Genomic DNA, 16,100 nt, shown 5'->3' on the forward strand with positions numbered 1-16,100 from the left:
ACAGACGTCAACGTGATTGCGAACTACGGGGTTCACAAAACGACGCGCAAAGATACGCTCGAACCCAGCGACACGAGGTTGGCCATTTTCTTTCGGGCGCACTCGTAAATTCTGATTGGCCCGTGCGAAAACCGTGAGAAGAGAAAAAGTTCAGACGGTACGCTCGCGAAATAACGAACCATGGGTGACGGGTAGTTCAAGAAGACGTTGCTGATCGTTTTCAAAGCCGTCTGTGAATCGTTTATGTATATATACATATATACATATACATATATATATATATATACATATGTATGCATATATAAAAGGATTTCTCTTCTCCTTTCCTTTCCTTTTATTATTTCGTGCAAAATTTTAAAACGATACGTTGGTTAGTACTATATATATAAACATATATACATGTAGGTATGCATATATATTTTTTATCACACAAAGAGACGTGATATTATGTATTAAAATCAATGACGAATTCATTTTTTTTAAAATACATTTTAATATGTACAACTTATTAAATTTTAATTGGTTAATAAACAATCGATCATTTTTTTTTCAGATAGCGTTAAATCATCTACATAAATATAAAAAATTATTATTAATATTATTATTATTATTCTTTCTATCAACGACTTAAGATTAAAACATACGAACGTCGAAACAATCTTTTCTTCGTTATCTCCTTGCAAAATACATTAACCTCTTTTTTGCAAATAAAAAATAGATAAAAAAATATCTTGCCTGTTATTTTTATTTAGTAGTAGTAGTAATAATAATAATAATAATAATGATAAGAATAGAAAAAGAATCCAAAATCAAGTGCAAAAAAAGAGCAAATTGGTGTGGCAAAATTACATACACACACACACGCAGGACAAGTACGCAAATATATGCTCGTATTTCTGTTTCTGCTTGATTGAAGAAAAAAAAATGAAATGAAGGTGTAGAACAACGTTAGAATAATTTCATTTTAAAGGATAAAACAAAGATACGGATAAAAGGTATTTATTAAAAAAGAAATTGCAAACTTTTGTTAAATTACTTTTAGCTTTTGAATGACGAAATTTACTAACATATTTTGTAAATGTCCGCGCCAATTACGCGCGTGAAAATTGTTTCTAGAAAGAAAGATGATATTTCAGTGCAAACAAATAACCAGATTATTACATTGCAAAATTGTAAAATACTGATAGATGGTCATATTATCGATAAATAATGATCATCATGAAGTGAGAGTATTAAAGAAGAAGAAAAAAAAACGTCTCTTTCTCCCTTCGAAAAACGATAATTACGAGATAGGAATTTGCCACGGTCTCAAGTCTTTCTTTTCTTTCTCTCTCTTTTTGCTGGGTACGAGAGTCGCGAACGCGGGCGAACAGAGATAAAAAAAAAAAAAGGAAGACAGAAAGAAAGAAAGAGACAGCATCACACAAGGCGAGGATCGAACGATGCACTCCAGCAGAGCACACTATATAACCTCACGGAGAGACGAAAGCGCCACATATAGACAGAAAAAAAAAGCGAATACGAAACCAGAGAGAAAAAGAGAGAGAGAGAGAGAGAGAGAGAGAGAGAGGAGATATCTGGCAATTGCACTTTCTGTACGTTTTTGAAGCTGCCGATAGTAGAAAATTATAAATAATGATGTTCAAAAAGAAGAAGAAGAATAGGAAGAAGAAGAGAAGAAGAAAGGATAAAGGTAAAGAAATATATAAAAAAAGAAATCATAGAATAAAAAAATGATGTGTACCTGTTGACTGATTGGAACTCTTCACAATAACTAAATTTAGTTTTAAATGCGTTAAGCGAAGCACCAAATTATAGAAAAACAGACAAACACAAAAACAGTCACGATCTTTTGCGAGGTATGAAATTCATAATTATCGAACACCACAATCGCGACGCGTTTTAATAACGAAAATATAATATAATATATATATATTATATATATATATATAATATATATGTATCGTCTTAACCACACTTGGACTCCTTTGTTTCACCGCGCGAACGAACGAACGTGCGTGTAGTAACCGACAAAACACAAAGTGGATATGGTATGGTACCCAAATGTGAACGTTGGTTAAAGCGAATTTAGTTCTTGTAGGCACTTGCGAAATTCAGATAATATTGTTGTAACGGAGATGGTAAATGGAGTTGTAAAGGCCCGGGAGCAGAGAGTTTTGATATCGTGTAGTGCCTACATAGCCGTAATGCATAAATTGGACTGCCTCGCCGATGGAGCGATGCAGTGGTGCAAGCCCCACAAAACCAAACCAGTTTGCTTGCTTGCTTGCTCGCTCGCTTGCTTGCGAGTTGCGCCCCAATCCAATCCGATTCAACCTCTTACCTCTCTCTTCGCGGCACACAGACGAGCCCCGCCTTATAGAGTCCAGGGCTGTCCCTACCATTTAAAGATCCCCTGCATATTAAATATCGATCCCTCCTCCGACTACCACGTTTCCATTTTCTTTTTATTTCTTTTCTATTTTATATATACTTATAATAAAAATATTTGCCAAGCGTATATCGTTAACGTTTACAACGTTTATTAAAAAAACAAAGAATAAAACATAGAAAAGTAAAATGAAATATTTACAATATGTTTATTTCTAACCTCACTTAATTATTTCTATTATAATTCATTTATATATAATAATGTATCTATCTAAACGAGAAGTTATAAGTAAAGAGGAATATTCTTATGATCAAGAGAAGAGAATTTTCTTTAGAAATTCACTTATGATTTTCTCGTTTCGCATTTAAATAAATATATACGTACATAGAAAGAAAGAGGAAAAAAACATTTACAAATTGGACAAAACGATCAGAACGAACAAGTAAACAGATATTCTTTTAACATCGTAGACAGATACTTTGGTTTGCATTTCGTAATGTATTCCTCGAGACGATTTGCTTCGTCGATAAATACATCTGTGAGCGCGTTGACCCTTTTTAGCGCGAATCGCAAAAGATCGTGCTTATATGCAATGATGTATATATGGACGTATTTTCACGCATGATAGAAAAAAAACAATAAAAAGAAGAAAAAAAAATGAAAAAGTAAGAAAAAAATAAGCTATAAAATTCTCTTGCTCGTCTCTTGTTATCTCGTAGAGATAGACAAATCTACATATACATATACATATTCATCGATACAGCAAAAATGACCTGCCGAGGCATAATTTAATATTCGTCGTAAAAAGAAAAGAAAAAAAAAAGAAACAAAAAGAGAGGAAGAAAAAAAAACTAATACGTCTGGAGGATTTTTCGTTCGTGTCGTATCCAAAAAAAATGTTGTATTATACGAAACGAAATGAAGAAATGTTCTTTGTGGTTACCTTTGCCTGTAAATTAACGTTATATGTAGTTTGATATGACTTTTTACATGTACGTGTATAGGTATCGGGGAACAAGCGCGTTAACCTAATACAACGCGCATACTGCTGCCTCTTGAAAAATGCGGCAGGTGAAAATAAGACAATGAGGCAAGCTCCCCCGCGGGGTTCAAGGAACGAACGCGAAAAAGTGCATACTTTTAATTTAAAAACAGGGCAAAATTTTCAATACTTTTAAGGAAAGTGCAGCCGGAGCAAGGTCAAAGGAGACACGCGTAAAATCTTGCGAACGGTTTTCACTTCTCCTAGGCTACGTTAAGGTGCGTTTGGACTCGTTCGACGAGCGTGCAGAATATCGGAGAGGAGGCATGCATCGTTGGCCCAGGCCCGTACCCGGGACCTTTAAGCGGAAGAGGTTACGCGCGTGTCTAGCGCCGAGGGGCTTCGCGGTTTTAACAGAAAACGACTTTCATTTTGTCTATATAAATGTTCATAATATTTAATATGAATATCAATTTTGTATGTTTTATTTGTAGTATATATTTATAATTTAAAAATAGGTAGATGTACAATTTTATTTCATTATTCGTATGCATAAATTCAAAGACTTGTCCTCTTGCAATTTTATCTCTGTAGTATATGTGTATATCTATAATTTTTTTTCGAATTGGTATATCATTTAAAAATATGTCGATAAATAGAAAGAAAGAAAATGATATGCTTATCTGTTATCGAATTATAAGTTGATAATTATATAATACATACACGTATATATGTCGTATACTTGTACGTCGAGAGATAAAAAAATATAAAATTGATATTCGCATTGGTATTATTTTTGCTAGTGTATCCCAGAAAATGAATTTATAGTTAGAGTAAGCAGCTATTACGCAATGTAAGATTGCACACGTGTATATATGTATGTGCAATGACTAATATTTGAATCCGCAGTAATCTATATATATATGTATTTTGATTTCTATTGAAAAAGATTTAATTGTTCTAATCGTTTGAATAAGAAAAAAGAAAATGATACGAAACATTTGTAATTTAAGCTAATTCAATTCTCGATGAAACAGCTCGAAATGACAACATTTTTTTATCGCGAATAATACTACGTTTGCTAAATTATTATTATTATTATTATTATTATTATTATTATTAATATTATTATTTTGTTATTCGTAATTCTGTAATCTCTCCAATCGTTTTACGATATTTATGGAAAAATTTGAGTAGATAAAGGAAAAGTTAAAAAATATAATTTAACTCGAACATTAACTTTTGCATTAAGGTATAAGAGATCGATGTCGTTGATAAATTCTGCACGTTGGGTTCTTTCTATGCTCATTCGAAGGGTTCCAAGCGAAACCTTCGTCCAGTTTCGGCTACTTGACCTACATCGGTCCTTACTTCTTTATGTGAAAATATTATCAGGTTCTTTCTTTTATCTTTAATCAAACGATCAAATCAACTTTTTATTTCCTCTTGGTTTTTTTTTTCTTTTTTACTACAGTAATTTTGAATTATTTCTTTTTAATTTTACAACGTTATTTGCAATGTTGTTCGACGTTATCGCGCGCGTTTTCTACCTTGAATTTATTTTAATTTAAACAATTCGTAAATAATTATTTTATTTAAATGAAACAAAATTGAAAGAAGATACGATAGTTCGATTTAACCTGCATTCGAATGGCGTCGATTTTTGTCATGCAACATCTTGCAAACGACATTACGCGTAACTCTTTGGACGCTGCATCGGGCGTATGTACAAAATAGCATGTTGCCTGCCACATGTTGCGCATTCCTTGAACAAGCCCCGGTGAGCACAACCGCCTCTAAGTACGACACGAAAGAACGCTTAGCGTATAACAAAACAAAAAAAAAAGGACAACAAAAAAAGAAATTATTTCTATAATTAGTAATTGAACGAAACCGTTATATATCCGATAATTTCGAAAACAAAAACTGAATATCCTGTTCCACCGTAGACAATTTATTCCATTCTATAAATTAATTCCTTCTATGTATTCGTATACATAATTATTTAATTTAAAAATTAACAGGGTTTTCTTTTTTAACGAATTTTTTTACTAGATCAAAGATAGAAAAAAAGAAAACAATAAGAACAATTGAAATATTAAAAAAGAAAGTAAATTCGATTAAAGGAGAGTAAAATGAGACGATTCACCTGTCGAATGATACAAAATTGTACGAATTATTTGGCGCGAATATATACCAAAAATAATATATCAATTACTTTTTAAGAGAAGCATATTCGTTTTTATCAAAATTATCTAATAAGAAAACGTGACGTAGTTGCGAATTCTTTGATTTATCAGACGTTTGTCTTTGAGTAAGTAAGTAAGTAAGTAATTCTAAGAGAGTTAAGAACAGGGCACGAGGGTCAAGGTACGTACCTGAGAGCAACCGTAGGCCGTCCGTCTGGTCGAGTCGTGCACTCGCGTCTCACCGTGGATGAAGAGGAGGAAAAAGAGGGACGGGAGGAGTGCTCGCACGCTCGTTCGTTCGTTCGTTCGTTCGTTCGTTTCGTTCGTTCGTTCGTTCGTTCGTTCGTTCGTTCGTTCGTTCGTTCGTTCGTTCGTTCGTTCTTTCGTTCGCAGAAACCTGTTCCTTCAGAGCTTTTCTACTTTCCTGTCGATTATTTTTATCTTCCGAATCGTATTGGTCGTTCTGCCGGAAGCATCAGAACAGCAGCAAACCACCCTAGAAATTGTCGAAGGTTTTTCAGGAGAAAAATTATTCCTTTATGTTTAACAAAAAATAAAAACCTCCCAGAACAAAAAAAATTTAAAAAAAAACATCTCTTTACGTGCATTATTATCATTGTTATTATTATTATTATTATTATTATTATTATTATTATTATTATTATTATTATCTCGAAGCTTTTATATGTATTTATTTTTCTTTCTTACTTTCTTTCTTTATTTTTTTTTCTTACTCGTTCGTTTTCATTACGTTCATCTTTTTACTGCCTACACGACATCATCCACTCGTTTACTCGTTTGCTAATTCGCTCGCTAATTTAGTCGCTTACTCGCTCACTCGCTTACATCCACCCACTCTGTCTGCTCTATTCATCCGTCCCTTTCTATCTATCTATCTATCTATCTGTCTATCTTTCTTTATTTCTTTCTTTCTTCCTTTCGTTCGTTCATTTTTTTTTCTCTCTCTCTCTCTCTCTCTCTTTCCTTTCCCCACTCCTTCCGTCTATACTCCTCCTTCTCCTTTTCCTTCTCTTCACTTCTCTTCTCTGTCTCTGTCTCTCCCCTTTTTCTTTTGCACACTGTGTTGCTTGTCTGTCTGTCTCCCAGCGACGTGCAGACAATGCACTTTTTGCCTGACCCTCGCGTTATTGTTATTTGAGGTTGAAATTTAAGTGGTCGAGTACATACCTACGATTTGAAAAATCTTGTTTCTTCGATCTTTCTTAGCTTGATTTTTTTTCTCTTCTCTTCTCTTCTCTTCTTTTTATTATTTTTGTTTCTTTTCTTTTTTAAATGGCTGAGATCCTTAAGTTATTTTCTTCAAAATTGGTAGATTAATCCTAACTAATGATAAAAAGAAATAAGAAATATTATCTTCCTTGGCTAGATCAAACGCAAATTGAAAATATATCGATACTCGACGAGAGGGGATCATCTCGCACTTGTTGCGGAATATTTTTTTTATTCGTCATCGAAATTAATCAAATTGTTTCGCTTTTTTTACTTTTTTTTTTTTTTTTAATGATAAATTAACATTTATCGTAAATAATCGGCTATTACATTTCATCGTTGGAGATTAATTGTAATTTTTTTCTTAATTAATTCAAATCACATATTACCCTTTTACGTTCTACTCCGATAATCTTTCCTATTTTACCTACTATCGGTAAGAAAATTTCTTGATCTTTTTTTTTTTAATTTTTTGTATGAAAATTATAGAGGAAAAAGTAGATAATTATAAAATAATTTAATAGTATATAATTATAAAGTATTTATTAACATTCAATTAGATTATTATTATTATTATTATTATTATTTATTTATTTTTCTTCTTTAATAAGACAAATATTTTGTTAGATCATTTCAATGATATTTGTTCACACGACGAGACATTATTTTGCATATTATTTATTTGAACTTCGAGAAGATGCAAGAAACTTGTATAGATAGACATATATATTTCTTCTTTTCCTTTTTTTTTATTTCTTTTCTTAACACAATGAAAATATATACGTCTTGGCGAGAAATATGAGATTGGTGGTGATGCAGCTTTTAATGATCATTCGCACCCTCGTTTCCCACGTTAGTGTATCCGAGAGAATCTCAAATACAGGCGGGAAAGACCAGCCATGAGTAAGATTTTCTCAGGATCTTTCGAACAGGCATGAACGGACATTTACAGGATGGACCCCCAGCAAGTTTCTCTCCTCCTCGGCTTGGAAACTTGTTTGGCTATGAGAAATTCTTCTTTTTTTACGGATAAACAGGGGTGAATCCCGTATTACGACAATAATATGCCCCTTCTTAGCCGCCACCACCAGAAGAGAACATTCGTATGCTCGGGAAGCTGTTGCACCTATAGGGGGTCGTTGGACTAAGACGAGCGTCTCTATTATCATAATAAAGGATACTTAAATGTTATGTCGTACTAAGTTATAGCTTTGTTTTTTCTATTTCTTATGAGAATTCAAATATTAGTATTGCAGTTATCACTTATAAGAACTTTTACGTTTTTATAGATGTATATCTTTTAAAAGAGAAATGATTTCTCTTACTTTGGAATTATACGAAAAGATGTAAATTAAATGTCTATGATATAAAAGTTAGAATACAAAGGAGAAAAGAAAATATTTGTCTAACTATAAGAATATACTAAGTTATTCCATATACTTAAATTTTGTAAAAGAGCACAGTCAAGCATTAAAGTATAAAAGGATTAGATCCCTCAACTAAAGGGAGAGTTTGAAATCTTCAAAGGTACAGTTCATTCTAATGAGTGAGGGATATACGGGATACCCTTGCAAGATAGTAAACCTGAACCCTAGTCGGTGGTCAGTTCTGTATTGCGTATATAACGGTAAAGAAAAGGAATAAGTAATTATCTATGCATCCAGATTTTTTATACGGGATTACTTGAAAGAAGAAACTGGACTTCGAGCAGACATATCTAACTGTGTGAAATACACGGGCTGCTAAGATGCGTAGATGAGAAACAGAATGTGAGATAGTTTGGACAGAGAACCAGTTCGATGATAAAGAAGGGAGACAAAGATCATATTTAATATCGAGACATATTCACAATGCTACCATATATGTCATTTCAAAATATATTTCAACTATGGGCCGACACGCTTGATGACAAATTTTACATATTCACACGCAGGGTACAGATAATGCGTATTCTTAATACAGCAAAATTAATAGATGGATAAAAAGGATACAAATGTACAAATAAACTTTAATATAATTGCAACAAATGATCTTACTATAAAAGGAATAATTTATTAATTAACTTACATGTGTATGAGAAGATGAATTCTTCACATCAATCATGACGCATGAATTTATAGAGAAACAAAATGATGAAATTAAATTAAACGAGTCTAGAATTTCGTTGTTTTTTAAAATAATACCAAATATAGAATATTATCAAAGCCAATATGATCCAAAATGTAAGGAACACAGACAAGTACAACGATAAGATGAACAACATTACATTTTAATTTAGAAAACATTTCTAACCACAAGATACATTGATCGTGTATTATATTTGAAATAAATATTTGTTGATTGTATTCTATACAAATGACAATCTTTTTCAAATACATTTTATTGATTGATATACAACATAGAAGAGAGTTCTTCGTTGTGAAAAAAATAATGAAAGAAATTTATTTAAAAAATCATTTAGACATAAAATTGGAATCATCATTTATTTGACTACATGAATGATAATTTAATATACACTGTATACAAATATTAAATATTTTTATTTTAATCTGTAGATAATAATTATGACGCATATATACATGTTCGTAAGAAACATGCCACATAATAAAATTATGTTTATTAAGTTTTCGTTATAACAGCAAATATTCTTTCACATATACATATTTACATATATACATATTATATTGTATATATATGTAAATAAATTGTCAAATGTACCTATCAGCATACTATAATATTTGAAAATATTAAATAATAAATCATCCAATCGATAAGTTTCTTTGGCAGTTGAGATTCATATTGTTCTTTATTATTGTTCTTGTTTGTTCTTATCTAAATAATTATATTTTATAAATCTACAACCTTGGGTAATTTGTGCTCCTTCGTTGACAAAGTGGCAAGCAAAAAGTAGCATATTGCGTGGCTGCACTCTTAATGCAAATCTCATAAACGCTGCTGAATATACACATAATGCTAAAAAAGATTAGTATTAAAGTATAAAAATACACGAAAAAGATCCATTTCCCTATATAGAATGATTTTGTTTGTTTGTTTGTTTGTTTTTTAAGTGTAATTTAATATTTAGTGATAAACGATAAGAAAGAAGTATAAAAAAATCAATACGCGCAAATAAAAGTTTGATTTAACAAATACCATACAAAAAGATGAAGTATCTGTAAAATTAAATATTTTATAAGCTATATGAAGGATACCCTGTAACTGGTGGTACAAGCTGGTTAGGGTGATTCTACATTTTCGATTTAACTTTTTATGTAGAATCACCCTTTACTCGTTTGTACCAACAGTTACAAGACAACCCTATATATTTCTATCAAACAGTTATTAGTATTAAATATATTCTTACTTAAATATTTGCTTGTACAACAATAATGAACTGGAAATATTTGTACTATTATAATCAAGCTTATATGATATAATAATAAAAAAACATATTTATTAAAAGATCTTAATAGAAAATTACTTAAAATGACTATTATCAATCTAGATTTTCTCAAGTATAATTTTCAACAAATCCTAAACAAATATGATCCATTTAATTGTATTAATTTGTTAGTTTTTTTTTTGTTTTTTTGTTTTTGTGATATTTTGATGTTTCAGATATAAAAACATAACCTATACAATCTTAGAAAAATATGAAAATAATACTTACCCGCAGTCATTTTACCGCTAATAAATTTCGGATCTTTTTGTATATCTGCAATAGTAGCTATAGGAATACCCCAATTAGCAACCGGTCCCCAAAAATGTGTACTGAAACAAAAAAAGATCTACAATTTGACTAGGAAAGAAACAAGAAAATAATCAAAGTTTAGCATTATTATACTTGCCTTAGAAAATAATCTCGAGTTTCTTTGCTTGAAAGAAGTTTCCTCAAACGATTCATTTTAATTTTTGTTTAATAATTCTTTCTGTATTATAACTAATGACAAAGTAAATAAAATATAATAAAATATTATTTTAAATTGTTAAACGTTATTAGAAATCACAAAGGTAACGCTGAACACAAGTAATTGATTTATAATAATGAATATTAATTCTTTTGTACAATGAAATGATATCATTTAATTTTGTAATTGCATAATCAATTTTTAAATAAATTATTCAAGAGACATACGCGATGTATAGTATTTTTTCTACAATGAAGAATACTTTGATTGGTCTTAAGATTGCGCGATCGATAATTAACATGAGCGCGATATTTAAATATGTTATATTAATTAGAAATTCAATAAGATTTATTTAATTATTTTCAACGAAATAATAGTAATTTTTTATCTTTATTATAAATTTAATAATTTATAATAATTGAATATTTTATTCCTATGTCTTAATATATTTAAAGATTTGATATAAATAATATAAATGATTTACAATTATTTATTTATATGACTAATAATAATATGAAATATCACAAAACATTTTAGTATTTTTCTATTACACATGAAATTAAAAAGAAAACAATATTAAGATTTAAAAAAAGAACAGAATAATGAAATTCTGACCACCAGTTGGCGTTGCGATTTCAGTAGTGCACCAACAACAAGATGGACGAATAAAAATTTCAATTTGGTCAGTTTGGTATCATTGATAAATACCATGTGGTATGTGTTTGTAATTGGTAAACGCCCATAGTATTAGCGTCAGTGTTGGGTGTGTTAATAGTAATTAATACAAGTGTTTATATTAATGAAATTAATTAATGTGAAATTCAATAAAACAAATAACTATAAAGTGTTCATAAAAAAGAGAAGTTTTCTATTTATATTTAATATGGAATTAAATGTCTAAAGAAGAATAAATCTCTATCTAGTATATCAAAAAAGAATTCAAATTAAGTGTGAAAAATGAATCCTTTTATTCGACTAAGTTTAATAGTCACTTGCCTTTTATTAGGCGTTGTTGGTCAATATGAATGGCAATCAAGAGATCCATTTGATGAAATTCGATTTAGGATAGACAAAGTTAATGCAGATAATTGTCCAATACAATATCTTGGTGATTTGTATTTACCAGAGGATTCAGTATCACATTTGCCAGATATAAAAGATATTAATATTAATCCTGTGTTTCCAAATAGAACAGCTTTGTTACATTTACACAACATGGCATTGAGCAGATCTTTTTTTTGGAGTTATATACTTCAATCTAGATTTATAAGACCAGCCATCAATGACACTTACGATCCAGGCATGATGTATTATATTTTATCAACGGTTGCTGATGTATCTTCTAATCCTTATATAAATGCTTCCGCTATATATTTTGCACCAAATACTTCATATACTCCATCGTACAGAGGATTCTTTAATAAAACCATGCCAAGGTTTGCACCGAGAACTTTCAGAGCGGATGATTTTAATGATCCTATACATTTGGAAAGAATATCTACACGTAATACTTTTACCGTACAAGATCTTGGTGCATTTCCTAGTGATACTCTTAGCAAAGATTATACAACTGATTACTATAGGATAAATGAATGGTAAATATTTTTCATATTATATTTTTTAAAGAATACGTTAAGGAAAATTATATTTTTCTCTTTGTGTAAATTACATTAATCTTATATTAAATTGTTAATTATTTGTCACATATGTATATGACTCATTTCTAATTCTTCTTTCGCAATAACATATATGTGTGATATAAATGTTTAATATAGGTTTATATTTTGAATTATATATTTCAGGTACAAAAAGTGGTTACCTGATAACGTAGTAAAGAGACATGATACTAAAGCTACCTACCAAGTTGAAATTCGTTATGCTAATAATACTAATGAAACTTTTACATTTCATGGACCTCCAGGTATGAAATATCTTTATTACATTATAATGTGTATTGTGACATTGTACTTCATGTGTATTTATTTTTATAGGTGCCGATGAATACCCTGGTCCTGTGAAATGGACTAGACCTTATTTTGATTGCGAAAGATCCAACCGTTGGCTTGTAGCTGCTGTAGCACCAGTTGCAGATGTATATCCACGACATACAGGATTTAGACATATCGAATATCCAAAGTGAGCTTTTCTTTGAGTTTAATATATATATATATATATTGAATAATATTTGGATATAATATTATTTTATTATCATTTCATTTCTTTAGATATACTGCTGTATCTGTATTAGAAATGGATTTTGACAGAATAGATATAAATCAATGTCCAAGGGGTAAAGGAAATAATGGGCCGAACAGATTTGCAAATACTGCACGATGTAAAACGGATACTACAGAGGTAATTAATATTTTGATAATAATAATAATAATAATAATAATTAATTGAAATAATCAGTAAATTTGTTAATTAACAAATAAATATGATATATATTTTTAGTGTGAACCATTGCATGGATGGGGATTTCGAAGAGGTGGTTATCAATGTAGATGTAAGCCAGGTTTTAGATTACCGACTGTTGTACGCCGACCGTATCTTGGAGAAATAATTGAAAGAGCAACTCAAGAACAATATTATAATGGATTTGATTGTAGTAAAATAGGATGTACGTAAATAATACGTCGTTAGTACGTAATTGATATTATTAGAGTAACCAGAATCATGCTTTTAACTTTATTTCTTATAGGGATTCAAAAAATGCCAGTGGAATGGAAGAAAGCACCATATTATATTAGAGAAAAATATCTTGAACAGTATTATCAGTATAGGAATTTAACAGCAGAGCCGGACTATTCAAATCCGGCAAAAATGAATATCTATGAAACATTAAAGTTCATTAACAGTATAAATGCAAGAACATGTAAAAAGTATATTTCTTATTTATTATTTCAACAAAATATATATTGTTAGTACATTTATATTAATTTATTAATAATACGTTATTAATTGTTATTAGTTATACGGCAGATGATTTAGTCTTGGACGGTGATATTGGTTTTGGTGCGGAAGAGTTCTTTGAAAATGAAGCAAAAATGGCAACAAGACTTTCCAATTTTATTAGTGCATTTCTACAAATATCCGATACGCATGAAGTTTATTCTGGTAAAAGGGTACCGGATAAACCTCTTACGGAAGATCAGATGTTCGGCGAAACACTGGCTTTAATTCTTGGAGATACCAAAATTTGGTCAGCAGGAACATTCTGGGATAGAAATAAATTTACTAATAGGACATATTTTGCACCTTTGGCTTATAAAACTGAGCTTAATACGCGCAAGTTTAAACTTGAAGATTTGGCTAGATTAAATGACACTGGTATAAACATCATTTTGACAATTGTTATATATTATTTTATTTAATTATTAACTCACACGTATTATTATTATTATTCATATGAATGAATGATTTCTATTTATTTTTCATTTGTACAGATGAAGTTTACACTAGAAAAAATTATTTCAAATTTTTGAAACAAAGATGGGCAGCCAATTTCGATGATTTAGAGAAATATTTTATGAAAATAAAAATTAGATACAACGAAACTGGCGAATATCTTAAACAATATGAACGTTATCCAAATCATTATCGGTAAGAAAGAAGTATTATCGATAAACTAATTATGTAAAAATAAAATGAAATAATTAATTCTTTTCTAATAATACAAATGAATCTTATAGAGCAGCAAATCTGAATCATGGTTACTGGACAGTTCCATACTTCGATTGTGATGGTAAAGTGAAAAAATGGATAATTACTTATGCATCTCCATTCTTCGGTTGGGACAGTTTAAGACAAAAATTAGAATTTAAGTAAGTAATCAATCAAATAAACGTTCAATAATTTCATGTAATTAAATACAATATTATATTATTATTATTATTATTATTCATTGAAAGTAATATTTTGCAGAGGTGTGGTTGCTGTTACTATGGATTTACTTCAATTGGATATCAATCAATGCGATGATAAATTTTATCGTCCGAATGCATTTAAACATACACATAAATGTGATAGAAAAACGTCATATGTAAGCTATTATTAATATGAAATTTATAAAGAACATTTTTAACGAAAATTTATTTCAATATAATTTATATATAATTTATATTACAGTGTGTGCCTATCCTTGGTCGAGGTTTTGAAACAGGTGGATATAAATGTGAATGCAAACAAGGATTTGAATATCCTTTTGAAGATTATATTACATACTATGATGGGCAGCTAGTAGAAGCAGAGTTCAGTAATATTGTCGATGACAAAGAAACAAGGTAAAATAACTGATTAATAATTTATTATACACATTTATGATATTAAAATAATTTCTAAATTAAATGACAAATGGTATATCAACAGGTACGATATGTTCAAATGCCGTATAGCTGGTGCATCTTCAATCCAAGCAAGTTGGGTTATCATTTTGTCATTACTAATAGTAATTAATCCATTGCTTAGAAGATAAAATGAAATTTTTATTTACGTTACGTTAAATCATTCCTTTTTTAACTAATTTAATGTTACTTATGTTACATGGGTATTTTAATATGTGCCGTCCATTTTTTTGAAATCTTTTTAAAAGTTATTATTGACATAATAATTATAGGATAGATATAATATAGACATCACACGTTGCCGTCCATAAATTTAATGAAAATTTTAATCAATGTAAAACATGCTGCCGTCCATAAATATTAAGAGATTTTTAATATATCAGAGATATTTGTGAATTTTTTTTTTATACCAAAAATAGTATTAGAAATTAAAAGAACATTATAAACACAAAACCATTTCTATATGTAATCTCATAATGCTATATATATATATATATATATAATTTATAATATATAATGTAAAAAAATGATATATATATATATATGTATTTCAAATATTTTATACATTTTTATGAAGACAAATAAATGATTTATTTATAATTGGTCAATACGACATTTTAATTATTTCTTCATTTTTCACGAATGTACGAAAAAAAATTGTTTCAATTTTTGAAAATCAATGAGCTACGAAGAATTTTGTCAATGCACGAGTCTACGAAAAGTTCAATCAATGCTCATTGATAATAGCTAGTACCGCTAGATGGCGAAACATATTCTATTTAGTGGTATTCTAGTACCGCTAGATGGCGACACATATTTTATCAGTCGATAAATATAATTTGTTTTTGTTAAATATAATGAAAAATAAATGCAACGTATATTACTTTTTATTTGATAAAAATAAATGTATCTTAATAATGTTATAATATTTTCTTTTTCCTTAAACAAAATTATTATTCTTACCTCTAAACATATTATTGTCTAAATTAATTTTTCTCACTGCAGCTGCATTCTATTTGCATAATAATTAACAGGGAATTTCTACAAAAAGAAAAA

General features: G+C 29.5%; 2 protein-coding genes and 1 long non-coding RNA gene across 5 annotated transcripts; 2 read left to right on the top strand and 1 right to left on the bottom strand.

Annotated features, from left to right (window-relative positions):
• Positions 1-153: 153 nt before the first annotated feature.
• Positions 154-2,586, top strand: LOC107065229 (uncharacterized). 3 transcript variants are annotated; one of them, XR_001475580.2, is made up of 3 exons: positions 154-370; positions 554-995; positions 1,117-2,586. It is a non-coding gene; the product is annotated as an uncharacterized LOC107065229 (long non-coding RNA). The 3 variants fall into 3 exon arrangements; XR_001475581.2 differs by having other exon boundaries at positions 1,121-2,586; XR_016176586.1 differs by having other exon boundaries at positions 554-2,586.
• Positions 2,587-9,249: 6,663 nt separating this feature from the next.
• On the bottom strand, positions 9,250-11,085 carry Mpc1 (mitochondrial pyruvate carrier). Its single transcript, XM_015318920.2, has 3 exons — positions 10,642-11,085; positions 10,464-10,564; positions 9,250-9,766 (listed from the first exon to the last, which is right to left on the bottom strand). Exons 1-3 carry the CDS (start codon positions 10,695-10,697, stop codon positions 9,603-9,605), a joined length of 321 nt encoding a protein of 106 aa, XP_015174406.1. The 5' UTR covers positions 10,698-11,085; the 3' UTR covers positions 9,250-9,602.
• Positions 11,086-11,386: 301 nt separating this feature from the next.
• Positions 11,387-16,100, top strand: LOC107065321 (uncharacterized). The gene is made up of 12 exons (XM_015318910.2): positions 11,387-12,296; positions 12,504-12,622; positions 12,693-12,837; positions 12,927-13,056; positions 13,156-13,321; positions 13,403-13,583; positions 13,673-14,031; positions 14,148-14,304; positions 14,394-14,525; positions 14,626-14,743; positions 14,830-14,984; positions 15,070-16,100. Exons 1-12 carry the CDS (start codon positions 11,659-11,661, stop codon positions 15,173-15,175), a joined length of 2,406 nt encoding a protein of 801 aa, XP_015174396.1. The 5' UTR covers positions 11,387-11,658; the 3' UTR covers positions 15,176-16,100.

The sequence above is a fragment of the Polistes dominula genome, unplaced genomic scaffold (assembly GCF_049000335.1).
Source record: "Polistes dominula isolate Pdom_NZ unplaced genomic scaffold, Pdom_raw_medaka contig_23, whole genome shotgun sequence".
Lineage (NCBI taxonomy): Eukaryota > Metazoa > Arthropoda > Insecta > Hymenoptera > Vespidae > Polistes > Polistes dominula.

Coding starts and splice junctions, on each gene's coding strand:
- Mpc1 (XM_015318920.2), bottom strand. CDS start 10,697: ATGAATCGTTTGAGGAAACTTCTTTCAAGCAAAGAAACTCGAGATTAT. Junction 10,565..10,641: donor ACTCGAGATTATTTTCTAAG/GCAAGTATAATA, acceptor TTTTTGTTTCAG/TACACATTTTTGGGGACCGG. Junction 9,767..10,463: donor TAGCGGTAAAATGACTGCGG/GTAAGTATTATT, acceptor AATCTTTTTTAG/CATTATGTGTATATTCAGCA.
- LOC107065321 (XM_015318910.2), top strand. CDS start 11,659: ATGAATCCTTTTATTCGACTAAGTTTAATAGTCACTTGCCTTTTATTA. Junction 13,322..13,402: donor TGATTGTAGTAAAATAGGAT/GTACGTAAATAA, acceptor TATTTCTTATAG/GGATTCAAAAAATGCCAGTG. Junction 13,584..13,672: donor AATGCAAGAACATGTAAAAA/GTATATTTCTTA, acceptor AATTGTTATTAG/TTATACGGCAGATGATTTAG.